General features: G+C 41.0%; 1 protein-coding gene across 2 annotated transcripts in view; it reads right to left on the bottom strand.

The window, feature by feature from the left end:
* LOC309547738 (ras GTPase-activating protein 4-like) overlaps positions 1-22,874 on the bottom strand; it is a 227,785-nt gene that overhangs the window by 70,840 nt on the left and 134,071 nt on the right. For both annotated transcript variants that reach the window (XM_082247716.1, XM_082247715.1), the window contains exons 8-9: positions 15,801-15,892; positions 1,492-1,609 (exon numbers count right to left, since the gene is read on the bottom strand). In XM_082247716.1, coding sequence (XP_082103842.1) covers positions 1,492-1,609; positions 15,801-15,892 — 210 coding nt within the window. The remainder of the gene's footprint in view (positions 1-1,491; positions 1,610-15,800; positions 15,893-22,874) is intronic.

The following is a 22,874-nucleotide window of genomic DNA, read 5'->3' as shown; positions in this document are numbered from 1 at the left end:
GGGGGCACTCATGCAGGCTTGCCCCTCGGCCACATTTTATGGGGTTGATTTACTAAATGCAAATACTGTAGACTGTGCACTTTGTAAAGTACAGTTGAACTCTGGAGGTGCAGTTGCTTCAGAGCTTAGTAAATGAGCAAAAGCATTCCTGTGTCCATTGACAAGACACAGTGCAACTAAGCCTTGCCCCTGCTCCCTCCTCGCTAGCTGTAATTGACAGCAGCAGGAGCTTGCTTCTGTGTCTGAGCCAGTGAGAAGAGAGAGAGCAGCAATCAGTCTCAGGTAAGTATAAAGGGGGTGGGGGGTGGGTAGGGGAGCTGCACACAGAATATTTTTTATCTTCATAAAATGGATTAAGGTAACAAAATCCTCTGCCTTCAGAACCACTTTAAGCTATCAATGCTACTTTCCTATTGCATAATGAAAGTTACAAGACACATCATATTTCTTACAACTGAAGTCTTGGTATAATTTTTATTGCATAGTTACATTACTCCAGTTTGGACCAATGTAAGTATCCATATCTCATACCTGAGGGACTTTTGGTGGAAGGTGATAATCACTGTAGTAGTCTTATAGGTCCTGTGTGAAGTGGGTTCTCTTCTGCACAGTGACCACAGGGGGGGTTGCTTGTTTCTGATGATTGTGAGGATTCCATCCCACCTTTCCACCTTGTCCAATCAAGGAACTCCTTGAATTCATTTAAAAATAGAAGGCATTTTGTAAATGGTGGCGGCGCTGAGTGAGTGATCCTCTGTGGTCACTTTGCAGGCTAATCAAAAAAAAAAAAAAAACATATTCCTCTACTCACACAACCGAAGTGGATGGAGGAGTCCTCCCGCTATGCCATTGAATTCTGACAGCAAAAACTCCTCCAACATCAGATTATCCCGATCACCACTGTGTCAATTGGCTGCAGTAGGCTGACTAAGAAAAATTTTCCAGCATCCCTTTCAACAAAAGAAATGGCTATAGATTTGGCTGGTACCTGCTGAATTTCTATGTCAAGCTTTACATTGGGCCAAACTGAACAAATGTAAGGTTGCATTTGCATGGGGACTAGCACTGGTGCAAATGATAACGGCAGGAATCTGCTGATTCCTACTGCTGTTTTTGCCACCTTTGAGTTGCTAGCTGCAGTGGCCAAGCCCTGTAAACTTCAATGACAGGTCTCTGGTGACTGCAGTTATCCATGGCTTTCCACACAGCCAGCGATTACATGTGGCGAACATTGCTGGATGCACACAAAGTGATCACTGCAGGTAATCGTTGGCTGTGCAGACAGCTACAGACACTGTTGACCTGTCATTGGACAGGGCTCAGCCGCTGCTCACAGGTTGCAAAAAACAGCAGCAAGAACCAGCAGATTCCTGCATCTGTCATTTGCACTGTGCTAGTTGCCCATGTGAATTTAGCCTAACTTTGCAAAAAAGATCATACTCTGAGTTCAGCTTTAATACAACCAAGCAGCCTTTGATTTGCTTACGTTACCTTGTAAGAAGCTTTGACTTCTTGGCACAGCAGCTCCACTAGAGGCTTGTAGTAATCTGATGGTAAAACAGTCTCATCACGAAGCCGCACCTGCAGCTGAAGAGAACCAAGGTTTCCCCTAGGTAAAAAAGGAGAACAGCTAATTGTAACAATTACATTTATAAAAGGGAAACTGTCAACTGATTCCAAAGAGGCATGTAAATGTGACTTCAGGTGCGACTTGACTGACATCTGTGCCACTTCATGCACAGATGTCTATGCAAGTCACACCTGATATTGTCCAAAAAAGTGCAGGAACTTTTTTCAAATCATTGCGGCACCGCAAAGTTGGCATTGCACTGATTTTAACAGTTGCATTGCCAACAATAGAGTGCGATTTTTCATGCGATTTGGACCTGTCAAAATGCATGACAAGTCACAAAGGTGTGAACGGGGGTGTTAACGGGGGCTTAACCACATTTTACTTGGAATACTAGTTGTAAAATTAAAGCTATCCATAGCTATGAGATCACTGCTAATGAATTAATATTGTAACCTCTGACACCCTAGGGCCTAGGCTACTTAAGCTACAGATAAAAACACAATGGTCCTAGGTTTAGCTGACATAATCGGGCATGTTTAGAAAAGTCTTTTTTATTCAGTATTTGTGTTTTGTAAATTCTTTTTAACATAGGAGATAGGAGCAGTTCACAGGACATAGGAGCAGTTCATAGGACATAGGAGCAGTTCACAGAGTTCTGCAAAGAGACAGAGGAGTCTCATGGCGATCCACTACTGAGTCTTCGGAAAATACATTTTTATTCTGGGTTGAAAGAACTATAGAATACATGTGCATTTTGCAGTCATATAAAAACCCAGCAGTATTACCATGTACAATAAACATTACATTAGGCATACATAATAATTAGTGTGTGCGTGTTCAGCCCCTGGTAGGATACCCGTTCTGAACATGAGTGCCTGTATTTGCCTTCATACCACATTGGTCAAGGGACAGTAACTAGGGATCAGACTAAATAAATGTAGGTTCCAGTTTGTCTATACAGCAAGTCACTCTCTAACACAGGGGTCTCCAAACAAAGGGCGAGTTTATTGTCCTTCAGACTTTAGGAGGGCCTGATTGTGGCCAGCGGGGACAGAAAATGTCCTGGGCCTGGCATCAGTGAGATTAAATGCCTCAGGGTTGGTGGTCAATAGGAGGAGTAGTACCTTTATTAGTAGGAGGAATAGTATCCCATCATTGATATCAGTGGAAGAAATAGTACCCCATTGTTGGTGTCAGATGGGGAATAATTGTGCACCCTATCAGTGGGAGGAATAGTGCCTCAAGGGCCGGATAAAGGCTAGCAAAGGGCCACATCTGGCCCTTGGGCTGCAGTTTGGAGACCCCTGCTCTAACAGAAGGTGGAGATGGAGAGACCCATTTTCTAGCTGTAAAGCACCGATTTAAAGGGAGGCAGAGAGCACCCTCAGTTACAGTACCTAAAGAGTTTGTGTCATCTCCAAAATGTGTGTCCTATGACAAGTTCTATAAAGTAGTTGAGAGATAGTTGAGAGTGTTTTTATTAAGCCAGAACTTCCAGTTGTTGCATCTTCTGAATGCACTCTTTTATCCATGGCTAGGCTTCTAGATTTTCATTTGGTTAACTGGTTGACTTTCTGATTCATAAAGCTTAACCTGCTTTGCAAACATTACAATACAGTTAATGATTATTTTGACAATAGTCAACTGAGAAATAAACCAAAGCTGAAGCTTGGTCAAACATTCTAAGTACTCTAGGCACAGTAAACAATGTTATTTGTTATATGCTAATCTGTTGCTTAAGCAAAGACATTCTAAAGTTTCAAAATGAAGGCAGGAGTTTCCACTGTATAACACAGTCTAGGACGCATGCCTGAAATTGGTTGGTTTAGATTTACAATGAAGAACATAAAAAGTTTATGGAAGGCAAAAATATATATTTTTTCATTTAATGAAAAAGTAGGAGATACACTGGTTACATTCCAGATAAACATTACATAAAAGCAGCATTCAGCAAGTGTAAAGAAAAACTCCACTAAAATGATGTACATACATACATACCAATATGTCTCAAGACCAATAGAGTGGTAGAATCTCTCTAACAAGGGTACAGATATCAAATAAAACCTGACAGGTGTTCTAGTTTTGTCTTTAGTTATACTATAAAGTGTGTAATAATGGCCTCGCAATGTTATCTTAAGCTATTAGGATAGTGATAAATGTCACTGGGAATGAAAGAGAAGGTAAATACACAAATCTTAGTTGCCATCATAACAGTAATAGAAGTAAAATCTTCCCATGGGAAAACTTGTTCCTGTGACAACTAAGTTGAGATATCCCTCACATTGGAAAGATATTCTCTCACTCCTTGTTGAGTATACAGAACAGGAAGTGAAGGGAAATCGCCCTTAAGGCTGGGTTCACACTGATGCGAATTGGATGCGGATCGCATGACAGAAGACTGTGACTGGCTCTCAATGGAGCCGGTTCACACAGCTCCAGGGCCACCGCAGTCCGCCCTGCAAAAGGGTCCTGTGCGTCTCTGTCTCTGTTTCAGGTCAGAATTCAAGCATAAATTCGGACCTATTTCGTACCTAAAACGGAGAACAGGGATGCACCGGACCCCTTGCTGCGAGCTGCGGCCACAGCTAGCGTGAAGTGTGAACCCAGCCTCAGAGAGACAGGTGGGGAAAAGAATTACAGGAGTTTAACCCTTCCATACTCTATCCAAATTTAAATAAAAAAAGTTTTTGCTTTAGGTAACTGAGCTGGGAGTTGAGCTGGGAATATTCTCTGGCGTTGTCTTTCATGCGTTTGCCCTTCCATGTGCTCCTTGCTGTGAAGGCCAGTTATAGATGGGGGCAGGGGCCATTTATTTGTTTTAGGTAACTGGGACAAAATGATTTATATGTTTAATAATATTTAGGAACCCAACCATCTTGACATTATAGAATTGAATAGTCACTGTTTTTATAATTGTTACATGCAGAGGGTGGGCCATTGAAGTGGAGGATTGGAGCTAAAAGGTGTTCTTTTGGAGTGGTCATCGGTTATCAGATATGCATGATTTTATTAGGCGCCGGTTTACATATATGTGATGACAGACATCGCATGTGATTCGCAGCTCACTACTCTGCAAATCATTTGCGATGTCTGTGCGATGCGAATTCAGAAAGACAGATTGGCTGAATTAGCATCGGATTCAGATACAACTCGCACAGGACCCTTTTTTGGGTCCGGACCAAAATCGGATCGCATGGGTGTTCACAACTATGGGATCCGAATAATGTCCGAACTGACAGTTCGCATTGCGATATGCAAACTGATCTGGGAGTGACGTTAACTTTGTATTGACACCCCCAGCGATTCGCATATGGCAGTGTGAACTGTCTGCGAGTTAAATGAGATGCGGGAACCCGCAGTGGATTCGCAGAGTTCCCGCAACGCATATGTGTGAACGGGGACGAAGTCATGCTGGCTCAATGTAAGTATGAAAAAACAAAAAACAAAAACACCATTCACCACAGCACATGCTGCACTATTGGAAAGGCCTCAGGATGCCCCAGGACTTTCAAATCTAAGGCCTGATCCTCATCTTTCAATTCATTATTAGTGAGTCACTAGCCCTTAACAAGTATGCAGCCAGTTTAACAAGCTGGTTAAATCCAAACAGGGATGATTTTTAATGCCTTTATATAATACTCCACATTTTTCTGAATTTCAATGAGTAATTTCAAGATTCACAACACATTCGCCATTGCATGCAGTGGCACTGAATCAGGATGTTACACACAAATTCTCTAAGGGGACTAGGTGTCTGTATTTTGCTTGAGCAACCCACAAAACAGCTCCCTCTAGGCTGATTTATATATAAAAAAAGGAGAGAAAGCCACACGGCTGTCCATAGCAACCAATCAGGTTTCATTTTTAAATCTCTGGAAACAGATTGCTTGCTAGGGGGCAACAGTTCAATTTGTAGCTCCATGGCAGTAAAACAAACACTAGGTCGCTACATTTTTCCATTACCCTTGAACCATTAGAAAGCCAAATAGTAATATTAGTAAACACAAAGATTACCATTAATTAGTACAAACACTGTAATGTCATTATTTTCTGTGGCATAGAACCATATTTGCTACAAGATAGTAAAATGAATCACTAATTATTAAAAAAAAAAACGTCATATATACACTATCAGATTTTAAACATCCGTTCTAAACCAAAAGAGCTATAATTTGCATTATCTAATTTTAATGCTGGAATCTCAGTTTTTTCATTCTAAGAAAATATTTGTGGAAAACCCCTTCAACCATTTTGCACTGATTGGCATTCTGTAAAATAACCTGATTTTAACCTAAATAATACAAACTGGACACGGAGGCGAAAAATTAGGCTTCAATAGATGCCTATCTATCTATCTATCTATCTATCTATCTATCTATCTATCTATCTATCTATCTATCTATCTATCTATCTATCTATCTATCTATCTATCTATCTATCTATCTGTCTATCTATCTGTCTATCTATCTGTCTATCTATCTATCTCCTAGACCTCTATCTATCTCCTAGAGCAGGGATCCTCAAACTATGGCCCTCCAGCTGTTGTGGAACTACACATCCCATGAGGCATTGTAAAACTCTGACATTCAAAGACATGGCTAGGCATGATGGGAATTGTAGTTCCTGAACAACTGGAGGGCCATAGTTTGAAGACCCATGTCCTAGAGCAATGGTCTCTAAACAGTGACCTTTGTTTGCCTTTATACTTCCCCTCAATACAAGGCACTATTCCTCCCACAAACATAGGGGTGTTATTCTTCCAGCTGAAACATTGAGACATATTTCCTTCCATTGACACCAACAATGGGGCACTATTTCTCCCACTGGCACCAATGTTGGGGCAGTATTCCTCTTATTGACACCAACAATGGGCACTATTCCTCCCACTGACACAAAGGATGGGGCGCTATCCTGCCTATTGACTCCAACTATAGGGCACTATTCCTCATAATGACCTCAATGTTGGGACACTATTCCTTCTATTGACACCAACAGTGGGTACTAATTCTCCCACTGACACAAAGGATGGGGCACTATCCTGCCCATTGACTCCAACCATAGGGCACTATTCCTCATTCTGATACCAATGATGGGGCATTATTTTTCCCCTTGACACCTATAGGGAGCAATTACTCCCAGACACCAACAATGGGGCACATTCCTTCCACTTACACCAACCATACCACAGGCACAATTATTAAGGCACTATTTTCCTCAATGACAACAATGGGGCATAATTCCTCCCACCAATACCAGTGATAGGGGCACTGGCTACAAGCACTATGCCATTTTACTCCCACTGAACAGCAAGGCTAAAACGTTTTCTACTTCCATTGGCCACAGTCCAGGCCCCCCTCAAGTCTGCAGATCAGTAAATTGGCCTTTTAGAAAGTTTGCAGACTAATGTACTAAAGCACCCTGGGAGCCCTGAACCCAGGGTGCTCAGCAAACAATGGTTGCCCCTTGTTCTGAGGTTGTAGTTGTGCCATGCCATTCCTTCCCCCTGCCAAACTCAACCAACATAGACAAAGAAGTTGACTTACTAAAGGATTTCAGAATGTTCACACAATAAAATGTGTAAAGATTCACTTAAATTATGCAATCCTGTTAAAAAACAAAATCCTGTTTACTTATTCCACCTGCAACAAATGGATAAATGAAGTCAATATTTACACAATTTACTATGTGAACATTCTCAAATTCTTTAAGAAAAGCAGCACCAATGTCTCAAAATTAGAACTGCTCATCTACATTTTGAAATAAAATATATATTTTCAAGCTACTGGCTCAAAATGTCCACATATTGTAAGGAACGGATTTCGATTAAAACTGATTTTCAGGAATTCAGACACTTTGATAAATGTGCAGACACACTATAATAGCCGCTCCGTGTGAGAGCTCCGCTGCGGTCCTTTTTTTTTTTTTTTTCCACGGAGCGGATGTCATTTCTGTCATCCGCTCCGTATGCCCGCATATCATCCCATCCGTTTGCGGATGATATGCGGACATAATGTAAGTCTATGGGGGTTTGCGGATGTCAGCGGATGACACCGCTGACATCCGATTTTCCTTCCTTTCCGTTTTTTTTAACGGAACAAAAATAGGGTTTTGTTCAGTTCCAAAAAACGGAACAGAACTGACAGGAAGAAAATTGGATGTCAGCGGATGGTATTCCGCTGACATCCGCAATGCCATAGACTTACATTATGTCCGCAAATCATCCGCAAAAAAATAGGATGATTTGCGGACATACGGAGCGCCCGTGTGAAAGGGCCCTAAATCTTCTTTAAAATTGTTACTTATTAATTTATTTTTTGAACTTTTTTTTAGAATTGTATTCATTTTTAACTGCCCTGTTGGGGGAGCTCTTAAAATTTATCATACATCTAAGTTTCTTTAGCTGCACCAGACATAAATACATTAAATATAAATAAATATAGGAAGAGCTCTGAGGCTTCCTATTCATTCACAAACTAAAGCATAGTAAACACGCTACCGGTACCGATGGCTCACTGTGTTCATTCACGAAAGGATGGGGCTGTAAAATATTTCCTCCCCCAGAGACTCTCTCTGCTGAATCCCCGTGTGCCCTTCAGCAGCTGCAGCCAGCTGGAGGGAGAGGAGGAGAAGCCAGCAGGAACAGCAAGGGGAGGGGGTGTTCAAAGCAGTGGGGGATGGGTGGAGATGCTGAGACCAATCCTCTTGTGGCTCCCCCTGCAGCACAGCTGGCTGGAGGGAGAGAAGGTAAAGCCAGCTGCACTGCAGGGAAAGCCATAGGAGTATCGGTTTCAGAGACAAAGACAGTACAACTGGTCCTCCTATTCAGCAGGTGCCTGGGCCCCCCTGTACAGTACAGGAGGGCCCCCTTTTTGGCAGCAGAAAAGAGCAACATTTTGGTGCCACGCAGAATCTCTTCAAAAGGCATGTGAGGGCTAAAGTCTATTGAATATTGCAACCCGCTTTACCTATAGTATCTCCCATTTGAGAGTGTGCACTGTACTTGGGTATCCCAGGTTGTAACCATTTGGGGACACGCCCTACATAAATTCATAGAAAATTTCTAGGAAGCAATATTTACACCCAGCTCATATTGCTCTGTGACTAATCATCCACTGAAAATACCAAAAATTGTCAGCTATAAAAATGACAGCCAAGGTTATGCTTTATGTAGCAGGAGTGGCTGTCAAAATGCAGCCACTATAGTGAAAGTTGCTTTTTTTTTTTTTTTTTTTTCATTTAATAACATTTATTTATTTTTAACCCCCTAATTAACCCTTTTTTATCTATAATTCGTCCTAATCTACATCCTCCCCTTCTCCCTTAAGCTGTTATTTCTACAATAATATTAAAAGGTTTTTAGTTTTTATTCATTTTGTTTATTTTTTTCAATGCAGCAAAAATGTAAAAAAAGTAAATGTTTTAAATTTTAGTCTCATTATAAATGAAAAAAAATAATTGAAAAAATGTATACTTTTATCTACTGTAACATTACTTACTTTAAAACACTGATAAAAAAAAAAAAAAAAAAAAAAAACATTTTTGCAAGTGTTTTTGTCCATAAACCACAACGAAAATAAAATTATTTTTGCAAGAAATGCAATATGAATGCCAAACAAACCCTGCCCCCCCCCCCAATAAAATACAACCCCCCCCCCCAAAAAAAAAAAAATCAATGTATGTATTACTTCATTATCTTAATTGTAAAACTTCATCTGGTTCAAAAAGGGTAAAGAGGTGCTAGAGCTAAAGTGGTTGAGTGGCAGGTTATCAGACCTTCACAGGACACCACTCCCCAATAAAAGCAAGCTACAAAGTACTGTATGTGGATGAGTGGTCAAGATGAGCCAGGGACCCAAATATCCAAGCCAGTGTACTGAGCAGGAACGTAGTCAATAACAAAGCCAAGGTCAGATCAGGAGGCATTCTATAAAGGTGAGGTTAAAGCTTCATTCACAACTGCGAGTTCCAAGAACATGCACAGAAATGTGTGTTTTAGGAATGTGCAAAAAACTGTGTGCCGCTTTTGCAGTGCCATTAATTGTTATTAGCACCCCCAAACATGGTTAGGAAACACACAGTAAAAAAATCGTGCAACGTTCACCTCCTGAAAAGATGTGGGAGCTTCTTTGGCACATTTGACATGAGTAGGGCAGCCCATTCAAGTAAATAGACTGTCATATACTGTTGCACGAAAAACGTGCTGAAAAAACACACGTTAGTATGATGCACCGGTGTGATTTGGACCTTAGTGATTAAATCCAAGGAGTCCAACTGGTCAGAGGCAATAATAAACAGTATCAGGGCTATCAGGAAAAGGAAAGTAACAGGGTCTACTCTAGACAGACTGAGAACAGACAGGGTCAAGGAGTGAAACAAACTAAGAGACAGAGACAAGAACACACAAACAGGAACTTAATAAGTGACTTAGAACACTCTAGGGATAGGATAAAAGGAGCAAAAAAACAAGAACAGGATACGAGATACAGGACATCAGGATCACACAGACAAACACCCTAGCGACAGCAAATTGAATGCTACAATGGAAGCTAGAGTACGTACACTGGGATCCTGTGAAAGGGTAAAGTGCAATCAAGAGGTGTGCCCCTGTCTGAGCACAGCTCACCTAAACAGATAATAAGCGTTAATCCCTAATCGCTATATTCACCTTGGACCATTACTGGCTGTGAATGAGCTCAACTGTTGGGGGGGGGGGGGGAGGGGTGCTTGGTTTTCATGAGCTCCAAGATGAAGCCATACACGCAAAGATTTCCTTGAACAAGAAAAATCTACATTCCTCCATCAAAGCTAAGCATCTTGGATGAAGGAATCTCCCCTGCCAGCTGCTGTATTCAGTAGCTGGTGGTGCCCATGGCTGCTGAATACAACCAAAGTGACACCATCTGATTGGATGCCGTCATTGTTCGACTGACAATTTTCCACCCAACACATTCAACAGAAGTTAGTTGAATTTTTGTTTAGCTAGGTGGTGCTGACAGAGCCACTATTTACATACTAGGCAAGAAAAGGGGATACAGGGACTGAGTGTTGTCGCCTTGTAACAGGAAATGCATGAACAGGATCACCCAGTACTATTTTAATGAAAGTTTTAGATTTAAACATTCTGAAATGACACTTATATGTTTAAAGTGGTATTAAATCCAAAAGCAAACATTTATTATATCAAAGCTTACCAATTCTTACATGTGATGGCTGCCTTCATTTTCTTTTTGTTAGGCTTTCTTACTTTTTATTTCATTTGGTAATCCAGCCAATAAGTCATTTAAGTATTTATTCATTTATTTTGTTAGTGTATTTAAATCTGCTAGTACATCTAACACTCCCATTCCCACAGACTGACAATGCTGCTGTTCAAAGGTGCCCCCTGTACTCCTTCATTGAGAGTGGGGGCACTCTAATACAGGAGGTGTGTTATTGGCCAGATCACCAGGTGAACACAGAAAGAAAAAAGCGTAAGAAATAAAAACAAATGCAGTCACCATGCCTAATGATTGGTAAGCTGCATTTTTTTTTTTTTTTTGGGGTTTAATACCACTTATGTAAGACTTTAGTGATTGGGTTTACCTATACTGGGCTGACTTACCCAGCTTCTAGCTCTGTTCCTGACACCTTTGTGTCTCATTTTACCTGCTCTATTCTCCAAAACATAAATTACCTTAACTTTAGCAAGTAGGTAACCTGGGAATTTACAGTGCACCCGGAAAATATTCACAGGGCTTCACTTTTTCCACATTTTGTAATGTTACAGCCTTATTCCAAAATGGATTAAATTCATTATTTTCCTCAAAATTCCACAAACAATATCCCATAATGACAAGATGAAAGAAGTTTGTTTGAAATCTTTGCAAATTTATATTAAAAAAAAAAACCCTTAAAATAATCCCATGTACATAATTATTCACAGCCTTTGCAATGACTCTCAAAATTGAGCTCAGGTGCATTCTGTTTCCACTGATCATCCTTGAGATGTTTCTCCAACTTGATTGGAGTCCACCTGTGGTCAGTTGATTGGACATGATTTGGAAAAGCACACACCTGTCTATATACAGTCCCACAGTTAACAGTGCATGTCAGAGCACAAACCAAGCCATGAAGTCCAAGGAATTGTCTCTAGACCTCTGAGACAGGATTGTATTAATAAACAGATCTGAGGAAGGGTAGAGAAACATTTCTGTATCATTGAAGGTCCCAATGACCACAGTGGCCTCCATCATCTGTAGATGGAAAAAGTTTGGAACCTCAAGGACTCCTCCTAGAGCAGGTCGCCCGGCCAAACTGAGCGATTGGGTGAGAAGGGCCTTAGTCAGGGAGGGGACCAAGAACCCGATGGTCACTCTGATAGAGCTCCAGCCTTTCTCTGTGGAGAAAGAAGAACCTTCCAGAAGAGCAACTTTCACTGCAGCACTCAACCAATCAGGCCTGTATGGTAGAGTGGCCAGATGGAAACCACTCCCCAGTAAAAGGCACACGACAGCCCATCTGGAGTTTGTCGTAAGGCACCTGAAGGACTCTCAGACCATGAGAAACAAAATTCTCTGGTCTGATGAAACAAAGATTGAACTCTTTGGTCTGAATGGCAAGCATCATGTCTGGAGGAAACCAGGCACCGCTCATCGCCTTGCCAAAGCCATCCCTACAGTGAAGCATGGTGGTGGCAGCATCATGCTGTGGGGATGTTTTTCAGCAGCAGGAACTGGGAGATTTGCAAAGACTTCAAACAAACTTCTTTCACATTGTCATTATGGGGTATTGTTTGTAGAATTTTGAGGAAAATAATGAATTTTATCCATTTTGGAATAAGGCTGTAAAATAACAAAATGTGGAAAAAGTGAAGCACTGTGAATAGTTTCCGGATGCACTGTAGAAACAGAGATTTGGTCACTGAATTTGAGATACCAAACAGTTCTTGATGCAGTTAGTCAGAGTCCACAAATATTAGTTTTAGCTAAAATGATTTTTAGCAGAATCAAGATTTTAACTTTTTCCAATAAACTGTGCCAGAAGCTAAGTGCAGCAACCCGGAGCAACCAATCAGTACTGTATTTACTTTATCAGACCAGAAACGTTTCTGTTTGATTGCTTTGGGTACTGAATTTGTATCTTTTTACAAATGTCACAATCTTGGAAAAGACAACAAATGTCAATAATGTGTTGCTCCAAAGTAGCAAATGTTGACATTTAAAACTCTGTGGGGATATCTTTATTTCCCATTGCACAATACTCCTCTCTTTTTTTTTCAAATTCACAAACTGTTAAATTAGTGTAGGCAGCACTGAAGAATGATTCTCTTCTATTCTAAATACCTCTTGGCTAACAAGTTAACAGATATACTAAAAATAGATCTGAATGTATAGATTTTGCAAGCTTCCTGTGCAGTTTAAGTATTACTTAAAGTAATCAAAAGGTTTGACATTTGCTTGGCTGAACAAACTTTCCAAAGACTTAGTGACTCATGAAGCAGTACACTTTTTCCAAAACGGAAGACTGGGCAAACAGAGTGGATTATAATACAATCAGCCCAATTGTATAAAACAGAAGGTCAAGTAACTAAAATGTCTAATGCATGCTGCATGCAGGCTCTTTACACAAGAGAATACAGCATGTGCAGGTGCATCATTTTGCAGGTCAAAATACGAAGGAGGGCGCTATTATGTGTTCTTTGCTAATCACAGATCTTATATTGTATCAAATCAAATATTTATTTGGTAGCGGCGATAATGCAACAGAGGTTGCAGAGGGCATAGTTAGAACGCAATTCAGGACTAGATATGGCCTAAAAAAATAAAGACTGCTGCTCAACAAAAAGGGAGCACGAGAGCCTCTTTCTGTACAGGATGCTGATAACAGGGTTATAGTCTAATGGGAGTTCTATATACAAAAGCAATATGCTTAGGAAGCCAGAAAGGTTAAACCAATATCTCATTTACATGTGCATTGGACAGCATTTTATCTAAATCAGAGTTTCTCAACCGGGGTGCCGTACACCGGTGCTGCAGTAAATTGACCAAAATTTCCCCAACTGAGGCAGGCATCCTAGTAAAGCATTCTTCTATGTCAGTGTGTCAGTGGTTAAGCCTTTTCTTATTTTAGCTGTGCCATACAGTCTGTCAAGCTTGCATGAAGCTGCACAGGGACTCAGAAAACAGTCCGAGCTTCTTGCCAACTGATAATGTCATCAGTTGTAAAAGAAAAGGTCGGGCCCACGGAGCTTTCTAGGATGCACTCTGGTGGTTTTTGGTATGTGTTGGTTGGTGCTGTTCTGTCCTTGTATATGGGAAGGCACATGCAAGTGTGTGAGGGAGGTGGTAAAAAGACACAAGAGAGAAACTATTAGGCGGGCTGCATATGAGCTCCTGGAGGTACAACGTTTGTGATGGTAGTAATTTAATTTTAGCACAATCGGACAATAAAATTAAATCTTACTAATTGCAGGCATGGTGATTTTACCACCTTTGGACTTAGTATTGTAATTATTTGATTGTAATTACATTATATTTTCATATGTGGGTTTCATTAAGTTGTTTAACATAATTATATATGTAGTATGGATGGGCCTTGGCCGCAATGTGGGTTCAGCGCAGGGTTTTCATGAATGTTATCTGTGGTTTTCCATAGACTTCTATTATGTCCTGCTTTTTTTTGGTGCATTTTCTGAAAGCTCACCAAAGATGCAGCATGCAGGACTTTTGGTAAGCTTTCAGAAAATGCACCAAAAAAGCAGGACATAAAAGGAACCTATTGGAAACCATAGGTAACGCCTACGAAAACTATGGGTACCCTGCACTGCGGCCAAACTGCAGTGGGTCAATGTGAAAGTATGTTGTTCTTAAAAATACTGCGCTATTGACTTAAAGTTGTAATGTCTGCAAGCACTGCAATTTGACATAAAATTGTATATTAGTAAAGACAGATAAAAAGTGCTGCGCTATATTTGAACTATGTTATAAAGTGACATACTGTATATCAAAATTCAATCCGAAAGTACCCTAATTGTCAACAAGTGTTATGTAAGCCAGTGTTTTTCAACTGGGGTGCCGCAAAGAGTCCTCAAGGGTGCTATGGAAACAACCCAGTCTGAGCACAACTCTATTTTAATGCCCGTGCACAGAGGGGAGAGAAAGCACAGCCCGGACTTCCTTTCCTGCTTGCTCCTCCCCTCTGCTGCTATCAGTACTCTTCCTGGCAAAACAGAAAGCTGTGCAGACCGCATCCTACCACTTGATGACCTCTGTTTTGTTTACTAGTGATAGCAGCAGGGGGGCTGCGGGTACATATATGTGCATAGGAATTATCACAGAGTTGCTCTCACATCTCAGTGTGCAGGGTTTGGTTACTGCCCCCCCCCCCTCCATCTCCTCCCTACACTCCTCCTGTATAGGCAGTAGGAGGGGGTATGTGGGGGGGATTTGGGGGGGTTGTGCTAGAAGGGAGGATTGGAGGGGGGGATTTGGGAACTGGAACTAGGAGGAGGAATTGAGGGGGGGGGGTGCTAGGAGGTGAGGAATTGGGGGGATTAGTGCCCGGAGGGGGAATTGGGGGGGGGGGGGTTGCAATCTAACATCACTGAACTTTGCCTCACAGACATTTTTGGGCTTGTTCACACCAGGTGTAGTGCAGTAACATGTGCAAAATCGCATGTTTTCCTGTACCACACAAAATTGTACTGCCTTATGCAGTTGCTCATGGGTGCCTTTAATTCTTAACGACACCCCCACGCATCTATAAAATGTGCGTCCATTTGCATCCATTACAAAATGCCCCATGCAGGAACACGCTAAGAGGCAGGCACGCTTGGACACACCTGATGTGAATGGGCCCTCAGACTGGTGTACCCCAGGATTGTACACCGTTCTAAAGGGTGCCTTGACTGAAAAAATCTGAAAAACATTGATCTAAATGCACACTTGAACCTGAAAGCAGAAACATCCTCTAACTCCCTGTCATGTTCAGGTGTTAGTAGAAATGACTCCATTGGGCATTTTTGTTATGACGTAATCCTGACCAGTATATTATCACCAAGCAGGCACAAAGATTAATTACTCTGATAAAGGAGCATTAAGAATTGTAGATACCATATTTCCTAGGACAACTATATAGCAATGTTTGGGTCCCTTACATGGATCTTCACCAAGACAAAACTAGAGGAGGATAATTGTACTGCAAAGACTGTGGATGTAAATATATATTATTTTTCTGGATAGGTACTTACTCATCCATATTGGCCTTAGACTTCCCAGGGCTAAGTCTGAACCATCCTTCTTCCTTTAAATCTTTCTGCAGTCCATTTACATTGATCACTATCTAAAAAAAATAAAGTCCAAGTTACAAATGTTTGCCTCTGTTAGCTTATACTGTACATGTTGAGAATAGAATGTTTTACTTATTTCATACAACTTACAGCTGCTTATCTGTTTCTGTGTTAAAGTTCATCTGCCAGAAATTGGCATGGTAAATACCTCATCTTTGGGAGAATAATCCTACAAAGTAAAACTATATTTTGATAAACCTGAGAAAGCCCAATAGAACTGTATCTACTTGGAGCTGAACATGAAACGCAATCTCCACCGAACTGCACATATTTGTTTTATGGAAAGATAAAGGATATGAAGATGTTGTCATGGATGGAACAATCTTTACTGTAAGCCTATACTGGGCATCGCTAAATGGTGGGCTGCTGTCTGGACCTGGACTGAATGACAGTCCAGTCAGAACTGCTGTGGTCACGGCACCCAGGCCACTCAGGTGTCTCTCTCTCTTGGCTTCTTCATCTGGCCACCCTGTAGATCCCTCTCCTGGGTTACCACCCAGCCGGTACCGCTGTCATTCTCAGAGGGCAGAGGGTGGGAGGTGCAGAAGGTCTGCCCAACTTTTCTTGTTCAGTCTCTTTACAAGATGAGTATATAACTATACAAAATGATCAAGGGGAAATGGTCTGGTACATGTTCACGCCATGTCTGCTGTATAATGGAAAAGACATAGGAAATGTACAAATCTGCCTATCTTGTTAAAAAGCAGGTGATCGGTTGTTAGGACATAGGATGATCCTTGCTGTGTAAGGAAGAACTTTGAAGAGGGGTTGCGATGAGAAGGGAGCTAAGGATACTAATGTAAAGGGGGGAAGGGGGGGGCTTTAATGTAAAGGGAGGATAAACTCTTGTGTAAAGGGGAGACTGTGATGTAAGGGGTGGCTGTGATGAAAAGAGAGAGGGGCTGTAATGTAAAGGGGAGGGGCTGTGATTTAAAGGGGAGCGGAGGACACTGATGTGAAAGGGGGAGTGAGATGTGAAAGGGGACTAAAATTTAAAGGGAGGCTTTGATGTAAAGGTAAGGGGGAGACTGTTATGTGAAGGGGGTAGTGAGCACACTGATGTAAGAAGCTGACTGTTATGTAAGGGGAGAGGGTACTGTGATGTCAAGGATCTGAAAGACTGCACAAGCATGAGATTTGGACACCTGCTGGAAGAAAATTTTACAGACTGGACCTCCATGAGTTTAAATTTAATACCTGTGCTAATTCCTTCTCTGCTATTTACCAATGGACTAGTTATTTTTAACCTCATCAATCTGAAACCCAGTTCTGCTTAAGTGATTTCTACAGTTTGAATTTTCGAAAAGCATGAGACCATGGCACATTTATTTGTTTTTTAGTCATGTTTTAAACTGCTGCTGCTAATCTGTTTTTTTCTCTACCTATATACCTTTGTTTTGGAATTTTTTTTACATAAGAAAGGGTTCACGGAACACTATGGGTTATCAAACAAGATAGCACATCATGCAGGTATCTGGCTTACAGGCATGACACTGAAGCAAGATGGAATTGTAGAGGAGAGACTAAATAACCTCCCAGCAGCCAGCATCAGGTGAAGACTAATTACTGGGATCTGCTGGCTGGTTATGGCTCTGTTTGTCTGACTGAAACCCTGGACAACTGAATAAAGAGGAGTCACTGTACCAATTACTAAGTTACACAGCTGAATTTAAGTGCAATTACAAAAACAGATTAGCATTTTGCCTGAAATCTAGGCAAATATAAAAGATACACATTATCGCCTCTCTACAATCATTAATAAATTCATGAATATATTTTTAATGCAAACAGTGTAAGTACATAAATTTGGTATCATCCTCTTGCAGTCTACCTAGTACAGTCTGTACAGAAGAGCTCAAAGAGGGAGACTGCTAATAGAAGGAAAGAGCATAGTGACAGATGGATGAGCTCGTCATTGTGCTACTTATCCTTTTATAGTCAAGTCACAGGGTTGGGGTGAGGAGGGCACCTGTAAATGAAAGTGAAACTGCAGCAGAGGAAGATCAGGTCCCTTCCACTTGCTAGACAGAGATGTGTTTGTGAGCAGAGCTGTATACATTTCAGGACTGACAGACTTTGGCAGACAAAACAGCTTTGATATATGTATTTATCTTTAAGTTTTAATGTGTTTATTTTTTAAACTTAGTTTGTTACAAGTCTAAAGGTATGGGCATGAAAGCAATAAATGCTGTTCATTGATGCAAAGTTGATTTAGTTCTATACTGTACAATGCACCAACATAGAAGAAAAAAGAAAGGGAGAAAGAAAATAGAAACATTGCTGTATATAGATACAAGCCAAAAATAGCAGCTAATTTTCTCGAGCTAGAACACCAATATGAAGCAACTAACTCCCTGCTGGTTATGCACAAAAGCAAGAATATGACATTGTAAAACTCACTGGCTGACAAAAAAACTATTTCCAAACATTTTTAATTTCAACAGGCACCATCCTGTAACCACCTAATTTTTTGGTTCACTTGAAAAAGCTTTAAACAGCATCTTTACATCAGCAACCAGTAGAAGTAAAGATTCAGGCCTAGAAATAAACTTCTAGGTATTAACTGTCAGCTCTCAGCATTTATGTTGCTCATTCCATATACAAGTAAATTCACACAGCCCGCATGCACTTAGATATGTAGGTTTTCACTTTCTGAAACTTGTATAATTATGTCTGAATAATAACTGAAGAAGTGTCTGTACTGCCTGTATCAATCATTGGGACTCAAGATGTCATTTTTCTAGTTCAGGCTTGAAAATTAATTCCTTGTGGAAATACTCATCATACACACTACATACTTGGTTCTGGACTATGGCTTACTGTAGTAACACAAGAATTGGAGCCCATACTGTTATTATCTATATACCTTCCTCTTTCTTTTAAGGATTACATTTGTGTGCCCGGATTTCCTGTGGGTCCCTGCTACCACAGTTCCCGGAGTGGACATTTTGAGCAGCCCTCAGCTTTCAGTCTCACAGTTTCCAGACTCAACCGATATATACTTGGATGCATCCGCCCCTGAGGAGTGGTCGTTACCACGAAACACATCGGGCATTTTTGGATGAACTTTAATCCTATTGACGGCTCAATGCACTTCATCCATCTTGATTTTTCTATACTATCCTGCTTTTTAAATGATCTTTTGACAGGAAGGATATACGTCCTTTACCACATAATGTTATATGCTATGTTGCTATGTTTGTTTTTTACGCAAGTGATTGGTCACATGTTATCTGTACGTTCACAGATCTATATAGGTATCAATGCGATTATGCTATGCCATTTATTGTTCAATACAATTAATATAACCATTATTTACATTCCCTCATTTTTTAGCCATGCTGTACATGCCTCATTAAAAGTCCAAATTCTCTCCTTATTGTACATTAATCCAGGAACAGAGACGTATATACTTCTATACATTTTATATAAAGCCCCACAAACCCTCCTTTAACCAAGGCTTGAAAATTACAGCAAGAAGCAAAGAGTAGCTGCTATAGTCATATGTGTAATTTTCTTTTAACACCTTTCAGATACTGTATGTAACACATATATTTTGACCAGTGTAGCAGCACGAAGGTCTTTTTTTTTCCCACACACTGTCACATAAACATGCACACTCTGATTGCTCAAGTATGCATGTTTATACATATAGGACAGGTAAAGGCGACAAGACACCTCTAGTGACTTATCTGAGAGGAAGAACAATAGCAGTCAGCCCACGTTACCCAACATAATGAATCACTTTAGATACCTGGGACATGACCATCATCTACATCTGTCACAGCAAAAAGTAATAGGTACCATTTCCCATGTTGTATTTTTTAAATATTAAAGAAGAATTCCAGGTTTTTGTATACATAGTTACATTGATCCAGCTTGGACCAATGTAACTAGGCATATGCCAAACCTCGCCGACTTCCTTGTAAGCTGGAAATCACTGAAGTTGATACTGATACTCCAGTGATCTCCACTCACTCCTGTGCCAAGCGGCTGTCTTGCTGCATTCTAAACACAGGAGGTTGGATGCTCAGTACAAGTGCCATTCAGAAAATACTTTGCATTTTCTGGTGAATGCAAAGTGTTCTCTGATTATTAATATTATTATACAGGATTTATATTGAGCCAACAGTTTACACAGCATTTTACAACGAAAGGGCAGACAGTACAATTATAATACAATTGAATACAAGAGAAATCATAGGGCCCTGCTTATTATAGCTTACAATTTAAGAGGGAGGGTCAGGAGATAAAAAAGGTAACAACTGTGGGGGATGAGCTGATGGAAAAAAATAAAAGTACAGTTGTTAGGTAGAGGCATGGTAGACCTCTCTGAAGAAAACGATCAGGGATCGTCTAAAAAAGGACAGACTAAGAGATAGTCTGATAGATTGGGGCAGGGAGTTCCAGAGGATGACAAAGACTTGGGAGGAGTCCTAGAGGGGAGCATGGGAGGAGGTGACAAGGCAACTAGTGATTAAGAGGTTTTGGAAGAAACAAAGAGAACAATTAGGTTAGTATTTTGAGACTAGGTTAGTGATGAAGCTGGGGGCAGAGTAGCCTCCCCACCCCAAAGCACTATGTCCCCATGTTAATGTGGACAAGGGCCTCTTCCGATAGAATGGGGTTGTCGGGGGCTGCAGGCAGGGGCTTACAATGGACCTGATACCCCCTATGTGAATGGGTATCGGCTACATCGTAATCATACCCATTCACTAAAAATGTGTCAAAGAATAATAAAAACACAGAGACAGTTTTTGACAAATCCTTTATTAAAAATAAAAACCAGGGTCCACCCGATGTAGACAAAAAAAAATTTCTCTCGCCAAAACAGAGGCGTTATGCCTATTGCAGGCTCCTCCGGTTGACACTTCTTTTATAGGGAATGGGTGAAGCCAACTGTCTACGTCACCTGGTGGCACCGCCCCTTCTGAGGTCACGGACTCAGCAAGCACTGGTTTTACTTAAAATTGGAACCCCACTTTAAGCAAAACAATAAAAAAAATAGAAAAATTCCTTTAAATATAGTGCCTGGGGGGTCCCCTTTGTCTGTCTATAAAGTGGCGCATCTGTAGTATGTATAACACATGCTGCAGCAAAAAGGACATTTCTAAAGAAAAAAAAATGAGTTAAACCACATATAAATTGTCTATGGTTGCAATTGCCGGAACCCAGCTATTTAAAAAAAGTAAGAAAAAAACGGCAAAGGGACCCCCTCAGTCCATATCAGGTCCTTATCCTGGCATGCAGCCTGGCAGGTCAGAAAAGGGGGGGGGACGAGCGAGCGCCCCCCCTGAACTATACCAGGCCACATCCCAGGGTTGTCGGTAGGAGGCCCTTTTTCCCATGAACATGGAGACAAGGTGCTCTTGCTCGTCCCCCCCCCTTTCCTGACCTGCCAGGCTGCATACTCGAATAAGGCTCTGGTATGGATTTTGGGAGGGACCCTACGCCATTTTTGTTTTTAACATTTTTCTATTGCTGGGCAATTGCCGGCATTCTTTTATTTACATTCATCTGTCTGAATAACCAAATATTTACTGGCAACATTTATGATGGACTGAAGAGGGGATAGCCTATGTAAAGGTAAACCTATGAGGAGGGAGTTGCAGTAGTGGAGGCGAGAGATGACCTAAGAGTGAACAAGGAATGTTGTGGTGTCATTGGTTAGGAAGTGGCATATTTGGAGATGTTGCGGAGGTTGAGACAGCAAGCTTTGGACATTGATTGGGTGTGGGTCCAAAAAGATAGGGTCCAGGATTACATCTAGCACCCTGGCATGTGGGTTCAGGTGATAGTTGAGCCATCAATCTTGACAGAGAAATCAGGGAATGGGGCATGGGGGGAAGGAAATATTATGAGCTTGGTTTTGGATAGACATGGGCCGAACGACCCCTGGTTCGTGGCAGAACATTCAAACATCGCAAATGTTCAGAACTGAATAACAAACCCCATTGAAGTCTATGGAACCCGAACTGGAAAAATCAAAAGTGACCATTTTGAAGGCTTATATGCAAGTAATTGGACATATAAAGGGTATGGGGGTCTGAGTACTGCCCTAGGGGACATGTTTCAATAAACACAAAGTTTGCAAAAACATAATTTTTAAATGAGCAGTGATTTCACTTAAAGTGAAACCATAAAAATGGGAAATAACAATAAAAATGAAAAATTCCTTTAAATATACTGCCTGGGGGATCTCCTTAGTCTGCCTGGCACATCTGTACTATGTATGGAACCTGCTGCAGCAAAAATTACATTTATAAAGCCGAAAACAAAAATTTAATTTTCCCCACAAGCTTTATTTTGTAAATAATGGCTTGGGGAGCAAGTCTGTATGATGAGATCACAGGTGGACGCAGGTCACCGGTCACAGACATCCTATAGGCTGTGAGGACACCAGGGTCATCTACACAGGCATCGCTGGATCTTTGGGTCATCAGATAACTAGCTGGGCATCCTTTAAGATCCTGTTCCAGGACATCTTTTCCTTTGGACCTTGGTGTCAACAGGATTGGTAAGTAGGAAGAAGCCCACCATGTGCACACACACTAAAAGAGACACTGCATGCAGACATCTTTATCTCATCTCCTTACATTTGAGTCTCCACAGGAGACACTTTGCATAAGTTATCTCTTGTTACTGGGCATTACTGCACAGAGATCTTATTGGGCCTTGTTAAGCTAGCTGAAGAGGTAGGATACCTACACTGCAAAGACCCCCTCATTTCTTTTTCCTACAACTCAAAGGACTTAGTGCAAAATATTGGTGCTCATTAAGAGGAAACTCTTACTTAAAAAGTTTATAGTTTAAGGTTGCATTCTTTGCATATTGTTGTTTTTTTTTTGCACTGTACGTTTATGTTCTGGACTCATGATCTCAGGATTTTAAGAGAGTAGCTTGACATACAGGAAGTCATTCTTTCTCCCTTTCATACCTGATCTTATAGGCTATCTTGGGGCCTGTGAGTTTGTT

The sequence above is a fragment of the Pelophylax lessonae genome (genome assembly GCF_965119305.1).
Source record: "Pelophylax lessonae genome assembly, chromosome: 2".
Taxonomy (NCBI): domain Eukaryota; kingdom Metazoa; phylum Chordata; class Amphibia; order Anura; family Ranidae; genus Pelophylax; species Pelophylax lessonae.
The sequence above is the reverse complement of the archived record's forward strand: the minus strand, read 5'-3'. Positions and strand labels throughout refer to the sequence as shown.